Source organism: Pholcus phalangioides, unplaced genomic scaffold (assembly GCF_987345545.1).
Source record: "Pholcus phalangioides strain wild (caught in Gottingen) unplaced genomic scaffold, Ppha-v1.0 ptg000015l_1, whole genome shotgun sequence".
NCBI lineage: Eukaryota > Metazoa > Arthropoda > Arachnida > Araneae > Pholcidae > Pholcus > Pholcus phalangioides.
This window is the reverse complement of record NW_028301608.1, coordinates 39,828,811-39,855,953: the sequence shown is the minus strand read 5'-3', so window position 1 is coordinate 39,855,953 and position 27,143 is coordinate 39,828,811. Positions and strand designations below refer to the sequence as shown.

Sequence of the window (27,143 nt, the reverse complement as noted above, 5' to 3'; positions counted from 1 at the left end):
GAACTCAGAAGGAAAAGAAGTGTGTGATGTAGCAGAGATGAATGACGTAAAAAATAGATATTTCTTCCCCTATGATCTACAATATTCGACATTTATGAAGATAGAGGGAGATTTGGATATGCAGTATATAGGACAAGAAGAACTCTCTATGATTATAGAGGATTTCGGTAAAGACACCACACCGGGAATAGATGGCATTACTAAATCTGTCGTAAAAATCATATTTCAAACATGCCCCGAGAAACTTCTTCATATCTACAATCTGTGCCTTGAACAAGGAACTTTCCCACAGATTTGGAAGAGGGGAAAAATTTTATATATAACCAAAAAGGAGATACAGATGAATGATATTAAAAACTTCCGTCCTCTTTGCTTACTATCAGATCTGGGGAAAACATTAGAAAAATGTATATATAACAGATTAATATATCACCTTGAAAAGGATAAGATAATATCTGATAATCAATATGGATTTATGAAAAACAAAAGTGCAATTCAAGCCCTACAAAAAGTTAAAAACAAGATAATGGAGAACTTTGAGAGAGATAAATTAACATGCTTGATATCTTTGGATATATCTAATGCTTTCAACTCCATTAGAATAGATCAAGTTAAAATTGTCATCAGTGAAATGAAAATACCAACATATCTAAAAAATATATTGTTTGACTACCTACAACAAAGAACGTATTGGAATCAACTTACAAATAAGTTTGAAGAATATAACATTGGAGTACCACAAGGTTCAGTATTGGGACCCATGATATGGAACATTGCAGCAAATGAGATTTTAAAAAAGGCTACATCTAAAGGTATAATACTACAAGCGTTTGCTGATGACTTCTTGATCATAATAACAGGAGAAGCACCATACAAGTTCATCAAGAAATCAAAGAACATCCTTAAGGAGCTTGCAAAATGGGCGAACAGATTTGGCTTGAAATTTAATCTTCAGAAATGTCTATTTACGATAGTAAAAGAAAGGGGCAAAATACCAACGATCCCCTCCATAAAGATGAATAAAAAATCACTAAAATATGTAACAAAATTCAAATACTTAGGCGTAGTCATCAATAGAAACTTTTCATGGACTGACCATCTACAATACATTAAGAACAAAATGGCCAAAAAGACGCAAGAAATTGTTCAAAGATCAAGGGCCACTTGGGGTGTCAAAGCTGAAGTGCTAAAAAAAATTTATTTGGAATGCTTGGAGAAAATGGTAATATATGGGTACGAAATCTGGTACACAAATACAAGAACTCAGGATGACAAATTAATTTCTATCCAGAGGAAAGCTTTAATTGCAATCTCAAAATGCTATATTACGGTTTCTAATGAAGCATTGAATGTACTTACTGGGATACCACCCATACAGATTACGCTTCAAAATCTGCTGAAACGTTACAAATTGCTTCAACTTGGAGAACAAATATGCATTAATCAAAATATTGTTAAAAGAGAGCACATAGAAGAAGATAAGCCGGCTCTAATACCACCGTGGGAGAAAAAGAAGATCGACTGGAATGAAGATCAAAAGGATAGTATGGAAAATTCAATTTACACAGATGGATCCAGGATTGAAAACAGGGTTGGCTGTGCTTATGTGCATTATAAAAACACACAGATTGAAAAGGAGCAACTAACAAGGCTTAGTGATCATAGCACTGTATTTAGAGCCGAAATTACAGCGATAACACAGGCGGTGCAATATACTCATGAAAATCACCTTCAAAATGTGCACATTTTTAGTGATTCGAAATCGGCACTACAAGCGCTAGCAAACCCTAACAATTATAACGAAATTCATCGTACAGTACAAAATCTGGCAACGATAAATAATATCAAATTTCATTGGATCAAAGCGCATAATAATAATAAAAGAAATGACTATGTGGATAATAAAGCTAAAGAGGCAACAAAAAAGGACCAAATTGACATTAAAACTAAAATCACTAAAATACAACTTAAAAATGCCATAAAAAAAAATATACAAGATGAATGGCAGAGGCTGTGGAACTCAACTACAAAAGGGAGATTTACACACTCAATAATGCCGAAGGTTAAAACAACCAACATCTATGGAGACTTCTACATCAACCAATTGTTGACTCAACATGGGGCACTGGGAGTCTATCAGGCAAGGTTCCACAGACGAGACTCATTATGTATCTTCTGCAAGAAGGAGGCTAGCGACGCACAACATATAGTATATAGATGTGAAGCATGGGACAAAGACAGAAAAGAATGCAATTTTAGCGATCACAACATAAAAATCTTAACATTGGTGAAAAATAAGAAAATAGCTAATTTCTTAAAATCCATCATGCAAAAAAGCGTGGAATATTATATACATCACCAATAATGTCCTATTTTATGACAAGGTTTAAATGAATACATAATATATATGATATATTTGTTTTAAATATATAGATATTATTGAAAAGTTGAATAATTGTAAGGTGTTAATACAACATTGTATATAAGTGCATTTGATGAATACGAAAAGGATTTTCTGATTTAGACTGGATTAGCGTATACCATTTTTTCAATGTAAAGTTCTCACTTTGATCTTTTTTGTTGCCGAGTTATACTGTAAATTTTAATAATACGTACTACAATTTTTTTTAAATTTATGTCATATACTGATTTTTTACGAAAATATGTAAACTTTTGTTCGTGATAGCATGTGTGTAGCAGTGCACATAAAATATATGTTAATATCTAATACATGGTTACAATGCATAAAATCGACTGAAATATAACTTGTAGTAGTGTTCTTCGATCTCGTGCAAAATTAGCTGATTGACGGACTGATTTGCTTCGTGTATTTCAGCTGACCTGATGTGTGTATAGGTTTTTTTTTTTTTTTCTTTCTTTCTTTTTCTCTTTTTTTATGTTGAAAGATCAAATGATTGTCGGACTCATGTGTGATATGTGAATGTGTATCTACAGTGTGATAATTACAATGTAAAATATAATACTTAAGTGAAGCAATTATTATAAACCCCAGGGACACTAAATTGCTGCTCGCGAGTTGTTAATGGTTGCTCCCTGGGGCAAGATGTAAAGTTGATTTTTTTTTTTTTTTTTTTTTTTTTTTTGTGTGGAGAAAATAAATGCTCCCTTCGGGGAACCCCGTATGGCGAACTATGTTTGCCGGGCCGGGGGTTAGTATCTCTTATAGAGGAATTCCAAGTTTTTGCATTGTTCCCATGTGAACTTATCTGGAGGATTAGAAAAGTGTTCGTTAAAACGAGATTTTCGCTATAACGGTATTCGACTGTACTTTCAAAATTAAAACGCCTGTATTTCTTTTCAACAATAACTTCGTACGAAGTATTTGATTGCATATGATTATACTCTTCATCAAAAAAGAGGTATTGTGTGAAAACGTCAAACCTCGGTTGTAACTATAGCGACAAAATTCCGCGGAATCTTCACTATCGTTATAACTGAGTTTGACTGTACTTCGAAAAAAAAAAATCTGGTTGGATGATTAAGGCATTGAGTAAACGTTATAAGCTTCTCAAACTTCAGTTGATTGATATTGGAGCAGGCACATCTATCGAGGGCGGGTAAAAAAAATGTTAAAAAAAAGAAGGCTTTGTCTTTTTCTCATGCATCAACTCATTAAAGACTGACAGGCGCATAAAGTATTCATCACATCATTAGGGATTTTTGGAAACGGGAATTTTTCCCAAAGCATTTTTTTCATCCATGTCCATCACCTATCGGATGACTAAAAAGAGCCGTATTTTTATGAAGGATGAGCGATAAAATATGCAAATAGATAAGGGGATTACACAAAGTGGATAAAAGAAAAAAAATGAAGTACGGAAGAGTCACAGCAGTGAACTGATGGCCTTAAAGTGATTTTAAGGGGGGAGTCCGAATGCCTATCTTCCGCAACGTTAACTATATGTAATTTTTCTAGAGATAGTGCCTCTTTCTATAAGACATAGTGCCTTAATTATTTTTTTTTTATCTTCTAAAGTGATTGTCTTTAGTTCATGACACGGAGACTTGGTTTTTTCTGTCTAGTTTACACCAATTTTTTTAACCATTTTTTTTAGTTTAGTATTGGCATCAATTTTTTATTTAAGGCCCAAAAATAAATACATTGCAATTTATACTAGTTTATATGACGGTATGATAAACACACACAGTAAAAATTTCATGTCATTATCTTTAATGAGAGCTGAGATAAATTAAGTTTAAAAAAACACAACTTTCGGGAAATTGAAATTGAAAAATGTCATAAATTCATCGAAGTTAAAATGCAGCTTCAGTAATTCCCAGCATTATATGAGATGTAGTCAGGGTCCTCCCGCTGTTCAAACATGTCTTCAATGTTCCTTTTACCAAGAATCGTGTTCTTCCTTTTTGTTCGAGATCACTTTTGGCTTTTCGGAGTCGCACTTTTTCAACCAGATTCTTACCCAGGTGGCAGGTCGAGTTCCATAATTTCAACTATAATTATCAGGCCATCACCGAATAAGCAAATTGCTAAATAAATATAATATTTTAGCGTCTGGAGCGTTATTAATGTTATTTTAGGAATGAGAGACCAGATTAAGCTATTTTGCGATACACTGGGATTTTGCGTTTTGCTTTTTACACATTTCTGAAGAAGTAGAGGATCAGCCAAATCCCCAAAAAATCGACTTGATTGAGAAGTCATAACTGTTTTAGGCAAATGGAAGTGTTGGCTATGGTCATAAACAGTTTTGTTCAACACGCTTTTTGTTTGTACTTACAAAATGAAAACCACCAAAAAAAAAAAAATGGTTGCATCATGATGAAAAAAAAAAATTTTAAGTTTCTTTTAGATAAGAAAGAAGAAAAATAATTAAGAAAAAACAAAAATTTGATTTTTTTTTTTTTTATCATTTAGACTTCCTTTAAGTAAAACATTTTTCTACGATAGATTGTAAGGCACCAGCAGAGGCAGATTTAACGGCGGGCGCATCGGCCACGCGCCCAGGACTTTCGACTTCCGAAGGCCCCCAAAAACCTCAACTTTACACTTTTTTTCCTAACTTTAGGGGCCTAGTATTTTCTTCTGCGCCCAGGGCCTCAACCGACTTGAAGATACCCATGGGGACCAGTTCATGTGGGAGCAGGAATGCACAACCTTTTTTCAGTCCGCGGGACAGAAACTTGTATACGAAAAGTGATCATACGACCCGTATTTTATTGCATTTTATTATGTATATTCCTCTAATTTTGCCATTTCCAACATTTTTTACACATAAATTTTCCCTTTTCTTCCTTGTTTTCGAGAAGGCTTAATTTAATTTCTGAAATCAAGAATTTAGATTATTTCATGACTTATTAATTATATTATGGTAATTATGATTCTAATTATAAATATAATGTATATTCATCTCACATATTTGTCAAACATATACGTTTTCTTTAAATTGCATTTTGACTTGCAGTACCCATCGTGGAAACGATGGGTGATTTTCCAACAAATTTTAGAGCTAGTGGACAACTTTTCTCGCTTTCGACAAATTTTTCGCCTTTACTTGACAAATTTACTTGTGTTTGACAACTTTTTTTTGGCTTCGGAAAATTTTTTTCGACTATAAATGACAACTTTACTTGCTTCGGAGAATTTTTTTGTGTGTGAATAGAAACTTGCCTTTGACAATATTTTTGGTGATATCCCGTATTTTCATGAAGGGAATATGGTCAGCGTCGATAGTTATCGTGTTGTGTAAGTTGACATTTTCTCTACTGGAACAACATTCGAGAGTCGGATGGAACCAGCACCTCCTAGAGATAGAAGGCCTCTGCACTGTTTGCCATAAACGTCATTCAGACTACCTAGCAAGTTTGCCACATTTTGAAACACAGCATCCTATTTCGTTTCTTCTTATTTTGGCGTAGAATCTTTCTGATTAGCTCACAAATACCGCATAGTGATTGGATGTGGGGGTATAGAAATCGCCAATTCTGAGCCCGATCATTTCTTATCCTCACAACGATGATACTGGCATGAGCAGGGAATTATGGAACCCCTTGATGAGCCATAGGTCGGGCACCCCTGATGTACAGGGTTTTTCCCATAACAGTATCGAAAAGGAATAGAAAATACACTATTGATTCTCAAATAAAAGGACTTGGCCGTGATAGTGTCACCCCCCCCCCCTCTTCACCATCAATTATATTAATTGGGGGTTATAGTATAACGTATTATGTCTTTAAAATCGAAAGTACATGCACGTTCTATTAAGGATAACATAGACCACTAAAATCTCTCAAACATTTGTGGCATTTTGGTTCAGTCGAACCACACAATCGCATTACAAACCAAAATAAAATTACTCGAGGCTTTCTACCTGATAGTATTGACTCCGGTTCCTAGATCGAAGCGAAGTATTACGTGACCAGACTCCAAACTGAGCGATAGGAAGTCTCCTGTTCCGTTGATTCTGTATCCGTTGTAAAGCAATGCGCCGTCCGAAGCTTTCGGCATCAAGACCAACAAAATTTCTGTATACGTTAAACTTGAAGATGCCAACCCTGGGAACTGCAGATGGGCTGTTCCGTCGAACGAAGGCACTGTTATCTCTACGACTACGGAAAAGAATTTTCAATATATGAAACACAAACGGAATGGTGATTCATGATTTAAAGGAAATTCATTTCGTTACATAGGGTGAAGGAGAAGTCCTGGATACATGTTTTAAAAATTAGTAATAAATCAACCAATTGATATAAAAAATGGGGTGTTTTGCACTGAAACACTTATCACGGCTTATATATATAGAGTTGTGTTTTTTTAACAGATAAATTGAAAGAATAAAACTCAAATTTCACAGGTGACGCTTTAAAACGAAAAAATTAACATAACATATTAAAATGTGGTTATCTAATAACGGAGAGAGAGAGCGTGTGTGTATAATTGATGTTCATGCCATTTTTTGTATTGCCAAAACTATAACATTTCAATATGAGTGCCGTTTTCATGCTACATCTAAGCGGCTGAAAGGATGCGCATGGTGAAATCTCGTAGTTTTATGTAACACAAATTATCATTGCATTAATTACGTACTGTTTGTGTTGAATTTTACGTGTAATGTTAGGTTTCTTTTGTTTGACAGTGTCACCTGTGTGAGTGAAACTTTTCATTTTTTCAAAAAAAAATAGACCATGATAAGTATTTCCGAGATTTAAAAGGTGCAAACCACATCTTTTTATATCAATTGGTTGATTTGTTATTAATTTCAAAAATGTGTTCAGGATTTCTCGTCCGCCATGTATTTTCTTAAAAAAATCGTTGACTTCTATGTTTTTAGTGTTCACGTAGAACAGAAGAATATATGAATGTTTTTTCATAATATGAGAGATGGCATTGTATTTCATTGGCATCTTAATTTCAGCCACCTCGTTGGGCAATTTGGTTGTGGCATTTGTGTTTGTATTTGTCAACTAGAATAGCGTTTCTCAACCTGTAGTCCGTGGATACACTTGAGAATTTGAATTAAATGATTGAATTAAAATTATTCAAGAACTAAAATGCCTCGTGCGTAATCCGCAAATACGAATTCCACTACTTCAGGTGGGAGGGGAATGTTTCTTACAATTCACATACGCATATCTTGCAATATGCATTCTTACAATTACATTCAATGCACATTTCACTCATCAATAAGGAAATACACTGTACACCGTTTAATATAATCATATCAAAACTTAAGAAACTGAAGGAGTTTATAGGCATGTTTTCGCAGAAATCTTTTAGTTACGGCCCTGGAATACCCACATATAAAAAATAGATTTAGATGCATATGGAGCTAATGGGCTATCGAATTTTTCCACACATTTCACTGGCTATCCAATCTGAAATACTGTATTTGAAGAACGCTGAATTAGAAAATTTTCGCAGCAAAGTTTTAAATATTAAAGAATAAGGTGCCTAGTTCATTTATTTGATTTATGTATGAGATTCGCATCAAATTTGCATATACAGTGAATCCTCGCTACAACGATACTCGATATTACGAGATAAATCCCTCTGCAATAATATTTTTCAAATCTTGTTTGGAATTGCATGCACTCTAATGATAAACACTAAACACTTCTTGATACATCATTTTAACTACTATAAAAATCCCTCTTTAACGATATTTCTTTTTAATCATTTCAAAACCGCTATAACGATATTTTCTATATTTCACTCAAAATCGCCTTTAATATATTTTAAACTCTTCACCAGCATTTGTTCTTTCGAGAGTGTTAAATAATATTGGTATTTTCGCATTGAAATATCTTCCAAAAGTATTAATCAAGTTGGTTGCCGTGAAGCTACTTTCTGTGTAGTACATAAAAGAGTTGCGCGAGAAACTCCTTTTTATAAGTTTCACTAATTATCCGACCAGAAAAGACCTGATTTTAGCCCTTTATCCCTTAAACCACGAACTAAATTTTATACATCAACTAATAAATTAGAACCTTTTCCTGCGAATAAATATTTATAAATGCATTTTATCGTCGTACTAACAACGTCAATCCAGAGGAGATGCCAACAACAGCGTAAATTTGGTGGCACCCGATGATAATTCTACCTCTCGATATCACGATAACCCCTCTACAGCGACATATTTTCTTTGTCTGAAGAGTATCGTTATACTGAAGTTTCACTGTATTTCTTAAAACTTTGACAACACGGTACTTACTTTCGCTACATTGGTCTCCTCCGAATCCCAAAGGACATAGACACGTCCCCCAGTTTGGATTAACAGCTATGCATTGGCCTCCATTCATGCACGAGACGGTGTTGCAAACTCCAGGTCGACATTCCTCTGGAGAGAAAAATAAAACTCACATAAAACGGCACGCACAAGGACCCGGCAGACCAACGCGACTTGCAATTAAATTAATGGCACCGCATCAACACTCGAGACCCATTGATTCCACCATCTGCGACTTGGAGATAAGTATTTTGGCTGCGAACACACACTATATTTGTATTATAATAAGTTGATTAAGGGTAGAGGTGTTTTGTTAATCGCAATAAATAGTAGTGATAATATTTCCATTTACCGATATCAGCTCCGTCCAGGATGTCCTCAGTGGTGGTGGAACGGAAATTGTACGTGTGTCCGTTGATGGAGAAGTGCCGGACGCAACCCTGAAGACCCGAGGGCGTTTCGCTGGCGTAAGCGGATCGTGAGATGTTTGGATATCCACCGAGATACACCGTGTTGTTCCTTGCCAGTCTTGGGTAAACACCCTGAAATGCGAAGGAATAGGACGGGACGCACTGAATAAATATAAGACGCAATTACACACACGTACGAAACGTTTGCGTACAAGTGAAGCCGTATTAAGTTAGCATACGTCTCGCTGCCAAAATGATAACAATATTTTATTTTTAATCATTTAATCCTATGAACTCGGATATTTTTCTTGTGTATTTTTTTCTGATCGATTTTTGAAAAATATTCTCAATCTTTTTAAATTAATATAAATTTGTTTTTTTGATTTTGAGAACCACACACGTTATACTAATACAAATACAAATACAAATACAACGCCACAACAGGCAAAATGCCCAACGAGGTGGCTGATAAAAAGATGCCCATAAAAATATGGATGTCATATATTTCAAAAATACAGCAACCCAATTAAAAATGCAATTAACAAAAATTATAAACAATATATATATACACATGATAAAATATTATACAACGCCCATAAAGAATACTTATGGTTGTCTTATTCTAAGAATGGATAGCTTCTCGATTTACCCCAACATGTTTATCGTATTTCTTTTTAAACGTGTCAATTGTGTTACAATTTACTACCTCCGGGGGTAAGCTATTCCATTTATTAACAACCCTATTAGAGAAAAATTCCCTGCGACACCATAACCTTGCATTGTCCCTCACCAATCGATACTGGTGTCCCCTTGTAAAAGCAGTTGATTGGCGGTGTACTAAAAGTTCATGGTCCATCCTATCCATCCCATTGAAAATTTTGAACACTTCGATCATATCTCCTCGACACCTGCGCTCATCCAATGTAAACATATTCAAAAAATGAAGTCTCTCTTCATAACTCAAGGCCTGTGTGCCAATAAGGACACGCGTAGCTCTTCTCTGCACCCCTTCAATCAAGTCTATGTCCCTCTGTAGGTATGGTCTCCAAAACCTTACAGCATACTCCAGTCCAGGACGAACTAAGCCTCGAAAAAGCGGAAGAATGACTTTAGGAGAACGCGAAGAGACCTTTTTGAAAATAAGACCAAGCATTCTATTCGCTTTTTTGACAACCGCTGAACAATGTTCAGAAAACTTAAGTCGCTCGTCAATGAGAATTCCCAAATCGGTGACTCTTGTTGCATCCGGGATAGTGACACCATTCAACTCGTAAGATAACCATGGGTTGTTCGAACCAAAATGAGCGACCATGCACTTATCTACGCTAAACGTCATGCCCCATTCATTTGCCCATGCTGCAATCTTGTTTAAGTTGGTCTGGAGCAACTCCCTATCGCTTTCATTACCGATTACCCCCATTAGCTTCACATCATCTGCGAATTTGCTAGTAATTCCATCGATACCCTGATCGAGTTTGTCGATAAAAAGTGAAAAAAGTATGGGGCCAAGGACACTTCCCTGAGGAACTCCACTTGTGACGTCTGTCCAACCAGAGAATTCCCCGTTCACCATAACTCGTTGCGACCTATCTCTTAACCACGATTCTATCCAATTCAGCAAGTTGCCCCCTATTCCAATCTCGTGTAAACGCTTCAAGAGTTTGCCATGTTGGACCCGATCGAATGCCTTCTGGAAATCAAGGTAAACAACGTCGAAATTTTCGCTCTTACCCAAAGCCTTAGTCACGTAATCATAGAAGCAAAGGAGGTTAGTTACACATGACTTCCCCTTCCTGAACCCATGCTGATTATCCGACAATACATTATTCTCGTCTATCCACTTCACAAACTGCCTTTTGATGATAATTTCCAAAATTTTCGAGAGGGAGCTCGTCAAACTCACAGGACGATAATTAGACACCACCTCTCTACTACCCTTCTTAAATATCGGAACAACGTTAGCCAGTTTCCAATCTCTCGGGACGATACCCTCAGCAACACTACTCCTGAATATCTGTGCGACTGGCCCCAACAATTCATTAGCACCTTCCCTGAGAACCCTGGGATAGATATCATCTGGTCCTGGTGCTTTGCTTGCACATACATTTCTTAGAAGATTTAGGACCTCCACGTCTTCTACTTGAATATCGTTGAGGGTTTTATTACCCCATGCAACACCCGTATATCGAATATCATTATCTCCATTAAAAACCGACGCGAAAAAGTCATTGAAAGCACTACACATGCCTACATTGCTCTCTACCTTAGAGCCTCCTATCGAGAGGGGGCCAACTGTCCCCTTACATCCATTATTGACGTATCGAAAAAATGATTTTGGGTCAGAGCCAATGTTATCTGCCAACCTAGATTCAACTTCCTTTTTACTATCCCTTATCGCTTTCTTCAACAGTCTTCTTTTATCAGTAAACAATGATAGGTCACCACGTCCACTTTTATACTCTCTGAATGCTCTTTTCTTTTCAAGATAAGATATAAAATCACAAACAAACTCGAAAAGGGCCTGTTGCTAAGCAACCGAGTGACGGAAGTGGGTGAAATTTTTGAGTGACGGAAATCTGTTACGGAAGTCGGTTCGATTCATATATCGATATTCACATTCATATATCGTACATTCATATTCATATATCGATATGATATCATATATCGATATTGGGTCGATATTCACATATCGGGACCCATTTGACCCATCGGGACCATGTTATGTGCATGTACCAAGAGGCTCCTACATCCTACAGCAGAGCCCTTAGGCTGGAATTTAGATTTCGAGCCCCCAAACCAGCTTTTCAGGGGCCCCTCTGTGATTAATTTATAGTGTGAAAAATCAAAAAAGTGATAAGAATCGTTGTGGCCCCTGTCAGCCCTTCCTTTGTGGGGGGGGGGTCCATGCCGAGAGGTATGTATATGTATAATATACACACACAACAGCAGTGCTCCCAACACAGGGTCGGGGTACCCGGGGAAGATTTCACGTATAAGTAAAAAGTTTTCATTTCCAGGGGCCCTTGATGGATCTCATTGTTTTCTTGCTGCTTTAACGTTGAAAAATTTCGATAGCGGAAGCAAAAGATATATCCAGTCTGGGGCCCCACCAAAAGTATGCGAATTGGTGTCCCGGGTAATTGGTTGGGGGCCCTGGATTTTATTCGTTGGTAAAACGAATACAAATGAAAATTTTTCATGGCACTCGCACCGGGGGATGACCGACAAGCTTCCAAGTCGGGGGCCCCATGTTTACAGGTTTGATTTTGGGGGCCCTGGATGAATCTCATTCTTTTCTGTTGTAGAATTTGCCACAGCCGAAACCCGAGATATAGCCAGTCTGGGGCCCCACTAAAAATCTGCGTATTGTGTCCCCGCTACTGGATGTGGGGCCCTGGATTTTATTCGTTGTAAAATTGATAAAAATGAAAAATTCTCACAGGGGGGTGTCCGACAAGCTTGCAGGTCAGGGCTTCATGGAAATGTTGGCAGGTTGTAATTCGGTGCCCCTGAATGTATCTCATTGATTTTTGTGGTTTAACATTGTAAAATTTGCAACACATCGGTAGCCCAAGATATATCCAGTGTGGGGCCCCACTGAAATTCAGCGAATTGAATCTGGGGACCCCCATGGGGAAGTTTTCTGGGGATACTTGATGAATCTCATTTGTTTTTTGTTGCTTTATTATTATTTTCATTAAAATTCGCTTCTTCAGTAGGCTGGTGCTTTCACACGTCCCTTTCCCCTTTTCCATAGCACGCTGATGAAGTGGGACGAAATAAACAAGATATGTCCGGGAGAGAAGTGGGGGGGGGGGGGGTTGGCCGCCAAAGGGGGCAGGGGGGCAGAGCCCCCCTAGTATTTCATAAAAATATTCCCAATACTTGGTCGCGTTATATTTCTAAGCATCATTAAATATTTCAATGTCTGTGTTACGGTAAATGTGATGAGCCCGGTTATTATGCATAATTACCGACGATTTTGCTAAGTCAGATAAATTTTTTGACATAGTTTGAACTCATCAAATTTACCGGTGACGTATAATCCCCAGCTCGTATTGGTAAATATGATATAGGTATATAGGTATATCTTGTATAAATATGATATGTCTTCAATGAAATTACTCAAATTCACCGGCCATTATGCACGAGCTTCAATCAAGGACAGTGGTTCCCAAGATTTAATATGGAATATATAGGATTATATGTTTGATTTCCGATCGTATACGTAGATTTGTGATCTCGCAATTGATTTTATACTTAGATTATGATTTTATAGTTGTTATGATTGTAACGTATATTTTGTAATGTATACTTTTTTATAAATAAATTGCCATAGGTATCCAGTCCGTGTGGACAATGAGCCGATATTGCCATATGGCGATGTGGCCTGGGTATCTTTCGGTTTGACGGCTCCCAATTGGGGGTGCATGAACCCACAGGGGTCCATGGCTTAATTGTAAGTTTATAAAAGTTGAAAAAAAATAATTATATAAATAAATTACTTAACCCTTTAAACGATTTTTAAAATTTCTTTGATCCGCGTTATAATTGCCATAGACTATATCACCAACCTCCTAGAAATTCCCACTTTTTATCAGATTTTGTCCGATAATATTGCTTTCCTCCAAAACAAAGACTAATAATTATTAAAAAAAGAAATAAGGAAGAGAAATACTCTTATCTTTTTCCTATTAATTACTTTGCATGCATAATTCCTATATTACCCCGAAAACATGGGGGGTGGGAACACCGTCTCTCTCTTCTGTTATCAAACTCCGAACAGAAACTGAAAACATGTTTGACTGTAATTAAAAAACTTTGACTATTAAGTTAAAAAAACTTCAACGCAGTAGCTGAGCTCGTCATTGCCGGAATGAAACGGGTTTTAAGGAGCCTAGGTATTTTCCATGATTGCCGAACTAAAGCGCATCAAGTTAGACGAGATACCTCGTCAGTGCTGCTGTAAGGGTTAAAGTGATAAGAGATAATTGAATTAACGTTGTAACGTTGGTAGAGACTGCAGTAGTAGTACTATTGTTTAGGATTTTTCAAAAATTGCACTTGTGGCGACATCTCTCGATAGGAGTATGAAACGTTGTTTTAGTTCTTCTGCAGTCCTGTAGATGACATTGCTATCGCATCACATTTATTAGTACTGGATAGAATACCCTCCATTGTTCGAGAACATTCTCACTATATATGATTGGTGACGGGATGGGGGGGGGGCGATCCACGACTAAAAGTATTCCGGAACCACTGGTGTAGGATTTCATGGACTCGATCAGTGATTGTTGGCGTTACTTGCAAATGTTGGTAAATATGAGCAAAGCCAGCATTACGAGACTATTAATCATCTTTTATGTTCTTATCGCTGTTTCTTAAGTTCTATCTCAATTAAATAAAATTTTAATGCAAAATATGTGTAACGTAACTTATTACGCACAAGCAAAACTGGTTAAATGAAGAGAAGAGGGCGTTATAATTTTTCCCATGTTTCTGAAATTTATCAACGCCACTTGGGAATCACGCATAATTGCCGGTAGATGTAGCAAATGTAGAGTAACTTATCAAGCTTTCTAAGATGATTGATGATTATTCATAATTAGCTATTATCACATTTTCCTTAACTACTATATTTAACTACTAAAATAACCTCAACTACCAAATTGGGCGTTTCCGACACGCACGTTTCTGTATTATACGAAATTCTCCCGCTACGAATTTTATAGATATTCCCGAGGATTTGTATTTCTATTTGTTTTTAAATTCAAGAAAAGTGAATTTCCTGTATATACAGTTCATTATGTGTTAACGAGTTTTTATTTCTCATAAAGAAATACGAACTTTTGACTGTTTCCCTGGGCGTAGTCCACCGTTCAGCTGGAGCCACGTTTTCTGTTCATCGAAGTAAACGATGGCTCTATTCCACGTATTGAGAGTCACTGGTTGATCACTACGAATGACACCTACGTGAATCCCTCCAAAATACCTTTAAGAAAGAAAAAAGTGATTTTATCACACTTTATCTTTTTTTTTTTTTAATATTTCAAAAAAATTCAGCATAAATTAATTTGATGATTTTTTCAGTTTATTATGTCTTTAAAATACAACTCGATTTTAACAAAAATCAGGATGAATCACAAAAAAAAAAATTATATATATACAGTCAAATCCCGTTTTAACGAGTGCCGATATAGCGAAAGTCTCTATTTAACGAACATGTTTCTAATCCCCCAGATAAGTTTACATAGGATCTATGCAAAAAAACTGAAATTCCTTTACAACGAAATTTCGTTATAACGAAGTGATTTCTCCGGTCTCTTGGAGTTCGTTATAACGGGATTCGACTTTATATTTATTTGCGTACCTCATCTCAAGTATGCCGTTTCGAAGTATGAGGGAGCAGAATACATCTTCTCGAGATGGATAACCACCTTTACCAATGTAAAGCAGTACACCTTCGTACAGTTCGGGACGAAACTCCAGTTCGATCTGCATACTCTCTTGAACGGGTTCCCTCGTGACCATACGCAGGGCGAGATATGATTGGCTCCTCAACCTCGGGTAGTGTATGGCTTCTTCTAATTTGAAATAGGGTAGAAACGAATGAATATTAGTACGATGGTTTCATTCATTAAAAATAAAAATTCAATTACTTTTTAAATGCTATTCACATACAGTGATACCTCACTTCAACTAACGAAAATAATTCGTTCCGGAATCACGTTCGCTAGCCGAAACGCAACTTTTCATAGGCTTCTATGGAAAATCGTGTAATTCCTTTAATTTACAGATTAGTTTGTTTTGAAACACTAAGAGAAACGGTGACATGATTACAATAAAAGATTGCTACCGCAGGGAGTCCCACACCGAGGGGTTAGCGCACCAACTTCTATTCCTAGAAAAAGGCTGCCGCGTTCAGAATTGGCAATAAATTCTAGGTTCCGATCTAATTAGCCTTCGTGAGCAGAAAATGACCGTGGTATGACAAAAGTGAATGATTGGAACACGAAGGAGCAACAAAAATACCAAAAACTGAACAGGAGGCTAAAATGAGCAGTTTAAAAATATATAAATAGTAAGTTATACGGGAAGAAGAGTTATACTGAAAAGATCTTTTTATTTTACACTATGTGCATACACAAGCACCCCTAAAGCTGGAATTGACATAACCCAGTCGACCTCGTAGGTGTTCTTATCCATTTATGATTTGGACAGCTCATTTCTTTGTCTGAAACATGCAGATTGAAGAGATAAGGCCCTAGAATGTCCAGACTTCATCCTGATGTTAAAAAATTTCGTTGAAAAAATGTTTGCTTTAAAAACATTGGCTCTTCTTTTAATGCATTTCTGTTAACTGAATCTGTTATTTTACATGAAATAGTTCAAAACTTTTAAAAAGAGAAAGAGTGGTATACCTGGAAAAATATTATGAGGTGAACATGAGTTAATCGAGCTCGAGTGATAGTAACTCTGATTTTTAAGTCTTCCATCGTGAAGGTCGCTGTTAAGGTCTATGGGTTCGAATCCGGGCAAGAACATCAGAAACGATTTCTCTATGTACCGAGCCTGGGGCGACCACGGATATAGATGGTGCCTTCATTTCCCACTTAACTCCACTGGAAATTGGTGAATGGCGATATACAACGGGAGTTGATGTGCGATAAAGTGGTAATTCTGATGATGATTGTCGATTGAAATTGTTTTTTCTCATCTTACAATATCGTTGATATTAAAAATATGAAACTAAAGGAAATTTTATGGAAATTTTTGGAGGTGGCGGTATCAAACTAATATTGTACTGATGATCAGACATAATTCTAGAGGAAAAAGATGGAAACAGTAAAGTTTCAATTTTAAGGATATTTTATTTAAAAAATATATATCTGTAGAGACAAAAAAAAAAGAAAAGTGTTTGTTGTGTGTGTAATGGGAAGAGGAACTAACACAGAAACTTACACGTCACTGCTTTCAAAAATAATTTCGGCAAGAACGCCACTGCCTAAAGACCAACTTCTTCCTAACATGTGTTCAACACGTATTTCTAATCGCTTCGCTCGTTTGTTCCCGGGGAAACGGGATTTTACGTAAAACATTCCCCTACGGGATGCGAGAAAACCGACTACTAGAAGAAGAAGGAAAAACTGTTTGAAGTGTTTAGAAAAAAAGAAGTGTTTATTTTTCTTTTTTTTTCATTCCGTTTTTTCCCGTGTTTAACGAACTCGTGCAAAAACAACGCTTTTACATACGGTAGAGGAAATACGTTGCGTATGGAAGAAACAAAGAGAGGGAGCTCCAATGATTTAAATATGATGGAAGCAAGGACAAAAGAAAACGGTTCCTCTCTTTCGAAGAAAAACACGATGAAACTTCATAATGACGAAAAAATGTTCATCTTCTCTCTCTATGCACACATAACAACTCCGGAAATAAAAATTTTGCAACATTTTAACGCTCTTGAAAATTCACTTATATATCGAATATTTTCCCTCTCTTTTAAACATTATCTCTTCTAGACTTCATACTTCATCACAGAAACTTTTTCCCGATATAACAATATTCTTGACAGATTTCCACGTAAAAAAATGTCATTAGCTCTTATATAGCAATCAGTATGGATGAAAGTAGTGAAGAAAAATTGATCTAGGAGAAAGAACGGAACTTCAACTATTATTTAATCATTGCAGGAAAATAATTTTTTTTTAACTGACGTAATTTCTGGAAAAAAAAGTTTTTCTTCTGGAAATGGCATTTACGTGTAAAAGATATAGTTTGAAGAATGCGGCGTCTGTGAGCATTTTTGTTTTCCACAACTTTGAGCAATAAAAGTTGTATGTTGATACTACAGGGCGTTATTAATTAAAGTTTCCGTTACCCGTATACAGCCAAATTTTTAGGATATCTTAATGAGACCATGGGAGAGATTTATGCAATAAAAATAGTTCAATTTCCGACCACCAGATGAATACTCTCCCTTGGTCAGTATAATTGCTGGGGTGATTATAATTATACTGACACTACTCAGACCTATGTAGCGCCCGTTCTGGTGGACGTACTGCATTGAAACTTTGTACACACGTTATGTAGACCATAGGGGCAAAACTGAAAATGCAATAAAAACAGCGCCACTTTTTCACTTTGGTCGAAAATTGAACTATTTTTTCATTGCATAAACCACTATCACATGGTCCCTAAGATATTCTAAAAATTTGATTTTTCATAAATAACTACTCAGAGTACGGGAATTTTAACCACTTTACGATCAAGGACGCAATATTGCGTCCAAACGCCAGTGGAATAAATTCAAAAAATTTCCCTCCGTTTCTTTCCTCTCTCCTCATCACCGCATCCTTACGGAAAAAGGTATCCTTCTATTCTATACATCTAAGAACGAAAGAGAACAGGTAGGTGAGGGTGAAAAGAGAGATCTACTTCGTACCTACTACTGCAAGTATTACAGATAAGAGAGAAGTCGGGGGGGGGGGAGGTAAGAGTATAATATAGAATGGTATCTCTCTCTATCATACTTATATATTATACTGTTTTCCTTTCATTTCTTTTTTTTCTTACTTTTTCTACTTTTTCTTTCCCTGCTGTGAGGTCAGGACAAGGTCACCGTATTTTCTTGCCAATGCGCGTAAGCGAAGCGGTTAATCATGAACGCCCTATATCTTATAATATTCTTCCTCTATCATCCATATGCAATTTTGACGTAAAATGAGCTAGCCAAAGACTTTCATGCCATTGAAAACTAACATTTACAAACAACACAAGATATACAGAAGACTGGATGTTGTGAAGATATTTATTATTTGAGATGTTAATTTTTTAAGGAAGGAAAAAACTCATCTCTGCCCGGGAGTCGAACCCGGGTCCCTCGATTGCCGGACGAGTGCTCTGAACCGTACGGAGCACTCGTCCGGCAATCGAGGGACCCGGGTTCGACTCCCGGTAGAGGCAGAGATGAGTTTTTTTCCTTCCTTAAAAAATTAACATCTCAAATAATAAATATCTTCACAACATCCAGTCTTCTGTATATCTTGTGTTAACAAGTGGAGAGCGACATTCATGTCATACGTCATTTACAAACAAATTGACCAGTTTTGGATTTGATCTGGAGATAATTCGCAGGAGTAGTGTTTCTTCTTTAAACTATTTTATAATATGAAATGGCCCAATTTTTTCTGCCAAATTGTGAAATTAGTTTCTAATAAATTGTAAAGTATTTTTTAAAATAAATTGTGAAATCGTTTTTTTTTCATTGAATTACGAAATAAATTTTTTCATTAAATTACGAAATCGTTCTACACCAGGTAATTATATTTCAAGGAAGCATCGCGAGAAGTTGGAATATATTTTTACTGATGGAAGTCTGTATTACGCAGATATATTTGATATCCTGCCTACTACGTACCGAGTTAAGACTATTCAGAAATATTAATACGCATGTGCACTATGGAAATGAAAAAAGCCTTTGTAAATTCAAGTAATATGCACATATATCGGGTCCATAGATGAGGTATGTAATTTTTTTTTACCTCATTGAAAAACTATATTCTTCCTCGAGGGCCGGTATTACACTACAAAATTTATTTTATAAAACTTGAAAAATGCAGCTAATATGCATACCGGTTATATTCCAGCGAATGTAATCAATAGGTTTATTGATTGTTATTTTCAAGTTTTGTAAAAGATCTGTTATTGAACTTTTACAGTGTAATCCCGGCCTAGGAACGGGTCATTCCCAAATTTTGAAAGTATTTTGTGGGCGTATTTTCAGTTGCTGCTAAGTTTTATTTTCAAATACATACATTTCATTTTGTTCGGGAAAGTCAAAAGTCTATCGAGTTGTACAGTTTGATTTCATCCCAATCAACATTTTTTGAATATTCCTTCATTATATGGCTGATGAAAAGTACATTTCTAGTTGCTTGATATTATCATTATTATTTGAAATGAAGTTGTTCACGATAGTACCAAAAAATAGCGTTTATTTTAAAAAAAAGTGTAATATACTAGATGAATAGAGAAGAGCTTTATAACTCATAAATAATCCGATTTATTATAGGTACTGCACTGAAATATTATACTATGCACCTCTCTCGCATGCGATTCCAGACCATCCTATCGGACACCGACACCTCGCGCGTTCGTTATCTGATATTCCTTCGCACCATCCTCCGTTTCTGCAATGCAAATCGTCACACGAAATAGTATCCATCATGACAGCTCTGTTAGTATTAGCGCTCGGGGCAGTGGTCATGGTGATGGTATTAACTAGTTCTAGGTCACTCGGGGAAGGAACATCACTCATCGAGTTGGTGCTGGATAATTCTGCAGACTTGTCAGATTCGGGCATAGCAACCTGGGAAACAAAAAAAAATCAATTTCATATTGCTCGATCTTGAAAATTCTACATAGGCTGTCCCAAATCGTTTACACAGTAGATATCTGTACAACCGTTGACTTCAGGAACATACTTAAACATACAGGCCCGTCATTTAGGGGGGGCAGGGGGGGGTCGTTTCCCGTCTCTGGCTTTTGAAAATACACTAAAAATGGTATATATATATATATATATATACAAATATATATATATACATACATTGAGTACATGTGCTTTGCCCCCCCCCCCTGGAAAAAGTTGAAATGACGGCCCTGTAAATATACACTAATTAAAAAAAGTTTTCAAATTGAGTTTAGTTATAGTGCGACCACTGAAAGATGACCTCTGCCCTTGTATAACCTTCAGCACGAAAATAGAGTCTTCGTTCTTCAGTACGGAAAAATTGGAGGGGGGCAGGAAATAAACATCCAAGGATGCTGCTTGAACCCCCACCCCCCCCCCCCTCACATTTCTCCCTACTGAAGATCGAAGATTCTCTTTCTCGTGATTAAGGTCATACAAGGTAAGAGGCTATCTTTCGATATACAGGGTAATTCAGAAAAGATGGGGAAAAACTTTCAGAGGTGATTGTACAAAACAATACAAACAATTGCCATCAAAGAATGCATGGTCTAACATGAAACGCAAACGCACCACCGCGTTTCGAAACGGCCACTCCGCAAACGTTAAAACGACATTCCTGTTGAAATTTATCGGGAGAAAAAGAACACTATATGCATGCAAATGTAACCTGGGGGAGAAGATGAAACCGTATGCAAATCGGTGAAGATAGTCCAGCGTGCAACCGTTCTAACAGTTGTAACGTACGGGATAGTGGCGCAGTTTTAGTAATACTGAAATAGCAGACATGCATTTCATTTACGGAACTGCAAACACTGCGACATTATCCCGTACGTTACAACTGTTAGAACGATTGTACGCTGGAATATCTTCACAGATTTGCATATGGTTTCTTCTTCTTCCCCCGGTTATATTTGCGTGCATATAGTGTTCTTTTTTCTCCCGATAAATTTCAACAGGAATGTCGTTTTAACGTTTGCGGAGTGGCCGTTTCGAAACGCGGTGGTGCGTTTGCGTTTCATGTTAGACCATGCATTCTTTGATGACAATTGTTTGTATTGTTTTGTACAATCACCTCTGAAAGTTTTTCCCCATCTCTTCTGAATCACCCTGTATATGGTCACACTATACTTATAATCTCTTTTTTCGTGCATTTGCCTTATTTATTGGGGATATCTGAATATTATTGGGCCTATAGTTTATATCTCTATTCTGTAATTTACGTTTCACAATTTCTCGCACCCTCAATCGTTGGCGATAAATACTGAAAAATTTAAAGTTAAATATCCCCGCGTTAATATATTGCATTTAAATCAGTTTCCCAACCTTTTTTGTTCCATCATCCCCTTCTTCAAAAATTATTTTCTCCCATCGCCCCTCAACGCAATCTAACGCATAGGATCCTGTGTTATACCCGTAGCTTCTACCGCCCCCCAGCGAGCGTTAACTACCACGTTGTTGGGAATCAATGATTTAAATATAATATATAATACAATTTTTTGTAAATTACTTTTCAGAGCCACATCTACATTTCACTAATTAGACGCTTTAACACGCAAGGTCTACATCATACATGCTAAGCCCATGGCCAGCGGGACAAATACGGCCCTCAAAGCCATCAGATGTGGAACGCATCTAATAACCGAACCACTCAATTGGCGGCCCTCTACAAAAAAATGAGCATATGTCCTTGAAGAACATCAAAAATGAATTTTTATATTTTCTTCACGTATAGGACCCGTTGGAAAATTGAAAACATTTTGAGTAAATGCACGTAATTTGAAAACGTTTGTTGTAATTGAAACTATGTTTTTTAAAGTCAACGGTTGCAGAGATATCCTCCGTGCAAGCAATTTCGGACAGCCTGTGCTAGACTTTAACGAGTTTCGAAAAACAAACTTTTTTCCGTGATAAGCTTATTTTAAATTGCAAGACATTGTCTACCTGCTTCCACGCTGTTGTTGTAGATGTCCTGCGGTGATGTCTTCTCTCTGGAATTTTCTGCAGCATTTCTTCGTCCCTGGGGAATTCAATCTCCGGTCTGTACAGTTCGTCGTCGTCGTCGTCGTTATCTCTCGAATCAGAATCGTAATCACTCGGCTGCTCTTCAGAAGCTTCAGAAGCTTGGTTCGTTGACGAACCGCTATCGGATTGGCTGAGGGTCCTGGATCTTGGATCGGGAGTCTCCCGACTGGGAATGTATTTGTCATTGTCTCTCGTTTGCCTTTGGTTTGGAGTTCCCACGGAGTAATGAAAGATGTGCCTGTTCGAACTGTCGGACTCTGGGGAGTTTTTGCTCGTTAAGGATAAGTTAAGGTTCCATATCCTATCGTATTCGTTATTTTCTGGAAAGACAAGAAAAATTAACAAATCATAATTATTTCATACTATTAACTATAAAATTAGTCCAGCAATTTTTAAGGGATGTCGAGAAAAGGAATTTCAGATCCTTAACATAAATGCTTAGTTCATTAAAAAAAATGAGTTTAAAAATTTTAAATTTATTTTTAAATATGATTAAGTTAATAAAATCTCAATCTTTTTCATCACTTATGAACTGAACTTTTTTTGTATTTTGAATCAATTTTTATGCAATTGCGTTTTATCATGCCCGTAAGGTGTTAATAATGCACTTTTTGAAATTTTTCAAAATAATTAATTATTTGAGGTATGGTAAACATTGTATGTGGCACAAGAGGACAGTATTATACATAGCGTCCCACAATCGACTTGGGGTTTTCTCGAAATGGGATGGCAAGAAAACGGTGATAGACATTAAATTCACCCTTGTGGAATATACTGTAAATGTGCAAAGTCAGGAATTTCAGCTACATCATTCATGCTGCAAGGGATTGTATAGTCATTGAAATAAAATAAATTAACTTTTTATATGGACAGACACCCTGTGCCCGAAAACCCAGTTAGAAAGTTTTTCCCCGTCTCTCCTGATGCCAACAAAAAAGTTTACACCTTTCTAAGTACAATATTCGTATAGATATCATAATTTAAAAAATCGGTGTAAAGTTTGGCAAGAAGTGTTGTCCATTAAGTTTTTGCTCTTCTTTCCCGATTTTTCTCCGATTTTTTAATTCAAATATCTCTGCGAATATTGCCCTTAGAAACGTGGTGATTTTGTGCTGTCATCAGAAGAGACTGGGCAACGACTTTCTCATTGGATTTTTGGGTACGGGGTGTAAAATGTTACTTTATTTTAATTTTAATTGCTATACAACCGCTTGAAACATGAATGACGTAGTTGAAATTTCTGACTTTGCACATTTATGTTCCGCAGGGATAAATTTAATATCTGTCACCGTTTTCTTGCCATCCCATTTCGAAAACCGCCAGTCGGTTTTAATTATATTTAGTAGAATATAAATTATTTCTAATGCTACAAAAACCAACTGAGGTGTGAAAACTTTGAAGTTTTTACATGGGAAATAAAAAGAAGCTGGTTTCAAACCCGCTTCAAGAATTTTTACTAATGCTGCTCTTCATTTCTTTCCCTAATGAATGAAAAAAAGTCGTCAAAAACGGGTGCTAGAACTCCCAATGCTACCGCAATATTAGCATACTTAAACGGGGTTTCGTATTATAAGAGGATTCATTCAAGCCAAGCTTTAAGGGGACCTATGAAAATCAATCAATCAGATTGGTTATCTTCTAACCAATTTGTCGAAACTTGAGATTTCATTCAATGATGAAAAAATTGGGAGTTTTGGTGCTCCTGATGAGTAAATTGTATCTGTTGAAAGCATTTGTCTTTTTGGAATAATTTTGTATATGAGCGTCCAATTCTAAGCAAAATCGAAAGATTCAGCTTTAAATTAGCTATAACTCGGTCAGCTTTGGTCAATAAAGAATGTATTTTTTTGTTCTACACATCAATGCAGGATGAATTTTCACTACATGTGACTTATAAGGCCTAGGAACCACAAAAAATTTCGATTTCTCAATTTTCTATAAGAAATATTTTTTCACCTAAATAACATTTAGAATAATGTCCGACATTTGAAGCAGTTGTTGTGAGTAAACATTTCTTCTAAAAAAGACTAATGATTACGGAGTTTGCTATTTGAAGAACGATAAGAGTGAGGACCTAGTATGTCCAAAAAGTTCGGCCAATTTTGCAAAGCATGAGTTACATCAGATCACTATACTTTCACCTTTATCAAACACCTACAGCTATGTGAGCGGTTCGCGATTGCAAAGCATTCCGGGTTTTCTGTCACAAAGAAAAATGTCGAATTTTAACAGTAATGACGTGTCAAAGAAATAGTGAGAAATACCCGTCGAAAAACTATTGCAGAGGTTGCATAGATTGCTGACATTTCCGCTGGAAGACTGGCATCCCAACAAACGAGCTAGGCATGCCCTTAGCAGCCAACAAATTGTTCCTAAAAATCTGACATAAGAAAAAATTAGGGGAAAGAAGCAATTATTTTTAACTTTACTATGGCTCTGGAAGAAGTAATTCTGCTTTAATACGACTCTCGAAGAAATATTTTAACTACGCGGCTCCTCGTAGAAGCGAAACTGAGTGAAATACGGCACCCAAGCCCTTAAAGTTTTTAGTCATGTGGTAGTCTTTGGTTATTCAGCTGGAAATGTTACTTTCTCACTCAGGGGCGTACACAAAACCCACCCTTGAAAGGGGAATACTGGTGGATCGAGGAAGGGAGGGAGCAAATGCCCCCCGTGCTTTCACCCTGCGAAATTGAACCCACTCCATTAAAACTACTCACAAAAATGAGAATTTTGAACTTTTCGACGCACAAAGTAATGAACTGAACCTAAAATTACAGCCGCCTAAGCACATTTATTTGCCATACTAAAAAAGTTAAATCACTAGCTAATTCTTTGAAAAATATTCAGACACACACACACACACATACAAAAAACCATCCGAAATTGACGTTAATTCTCACAACAAATTACCAAGAAGGAACATGTTTCCCACTTGACATAAACCACTCGAAGCATCATAAAGAAAGAAGTATAAAACAAACGGAAAAAAATGCCGAGATAATGAAGATAAAGACAATTTCGTGATGATTACGAGAATTGTCAGCCATTCCAGCCCAGCGTAGCTTCTGGCTAAATGTAATTAGGTGATAATTGCGAATGATAATTAGAGAAGGGGACTCGCGAAATCTAGTTACCACCCGTTCGCGGTACTTACCATTCTAATTTACTTCATCAAGACAAAGATAAAAATAAACTGTCTTATACTGTGTGTGACAGTTGTGCGATACACAATCACCTTGACAAGAATTTTTTTTCCTTCGAATAGTTTGCTGCGAATTGACGTCTTCACTGGGATATGTCAAACGTCCAATTAATATTTACGGAATCAAACGATCATCTAATTAAGCACCATGCTCAATATATAGCGTGGGTGGGTATTTTTCTTTGCAATAGTTTTGTAGGAAAAAATAGAAGTTAAAACCGCTAGAAAAAAATAAAGCTGGGTGTTGCTTTTTTTAAGGGGAAACATTCGCCACGTTTAAGGGCCCTTTCACACGGAGCGGATGCGGATGCGGACGCGGATGCGGGTCCGGAAGAAGTTTTAACAATTGGAATATACTGCGCCTTTCAGACGAGCCGAAAAATCTCCGCACCTAGGAAATGTTCATGCGGGTCCGGACGTCGTCCGCATGTGTCAAAACCTAAGTGCGGGCTCCGCATCCGCACATAGAAGTTTTGACAATAGGTTTATTCGGGGCTATTCAGACGATGCGGATGCGGAGCGAATTCGTCCGCATCTTTGGCTACTTTTTGAAGGTGATTTTTCACGGAATTTTTTTAATTATTTGCCATAAATACCCTTAAAAACACCATATGATGGTCCCTGCTCATTAATATAATGTACCTACATACGTGTATCCCTTCGTTTCCTTCTGAGATTGAGATATAGCAACTTCAACTGCCTTTTGTCCATATTTCACAATTTTATGCAATAAAACCTGCCAACAAGGGCCACTGACGGGACCAAAATTATAAGCCGTTCTGTTCATTACGAATATTTAATTGACTAAATACTTTAATAACTTTTAAATTTAATTTAAAAATTTGAATTTTTTTCTATTTAAATTTTTAAAATTATTTAAAAAATTATAAATATTTGAAATATTCTTTTAAATATTTATTATTTTTTTAAATTTTTAGTCTTTTAATTTTTTTAAACTTTAAAAAAAAATACTTTTATTAAACAACGTTATCCACGTACGGTGTTCACTCAGAGCCGGATTAAGACGTTTGAAGACCCTAGCACTTGAATATTTTTGGTGGTTCCCCCGATACCTACAAGTTTATTTTACTCAATATTCAGTCTATAAACTGAAAAAATGAAATTTTATATTTCAGAAGTGACTAATCTAAGGATGGGATTTCACTCTAAAAGGTTTATGAAAGTTATTTTATAAAACTTGAAAAAAGCAACTAATAAATTGCAAGTGCAACCGATAAATTTATTAGTTGCTTTTTTAAAAGAATTATTATAAAATTTTTATAGTGTAATCCGTACTTGAGGCCGGGATTATACTACAAAGTTTTGTA

The 27,143-nt window shown here is 36.4% G+C and overlaps 1 protein-coding gene across 2 annotated transcripts in view; it reads right to left on the bottom strand.

The window, feature by feature from the left end:
* LOC149076011 (pikachurin-like) overlaps positions 1-27,143 on the bottom strand; it is a 144,425-nt gene that overhangs the window by 22,690 nt on the left and 94,592 nt on the right. Inside the window, exons 3-9 of one of the 2 annotated variants that reach the window (XM_089243539.1) lie at positions 22,530-22,930; positions 20,216-20,483; positions 15,486-15,699; positions 14,963-15,107; positions 9,058-9,247; positions 8,691-8,816; positions 6,351-6,588 (exon numbers count right to left, since the gene is read on the bottom strand). In XM_089243539.1, the coding sequence (XP_089099665.1) occupies positions 6,351-6,588; positions 8,691-8,816; positions 9,058-9,247; positions 14,963-15,107; positions 15,486-15,699; positions 20,216-20,483; positions 22,530-22,930 (1,582 nt within the window). The remainder of the gene's footprint in view (positions 1-6,350; positions 6,589-8,690; positions 8,817-9,057; positions 9,248-14,962; positions 15,108-15,485; positions 15,700-20,215; positions 20,484-22,529; positions 22,931-27,143) is intronic. The other variant, XM_089243540.1, reaches the window with a different exon arrangement.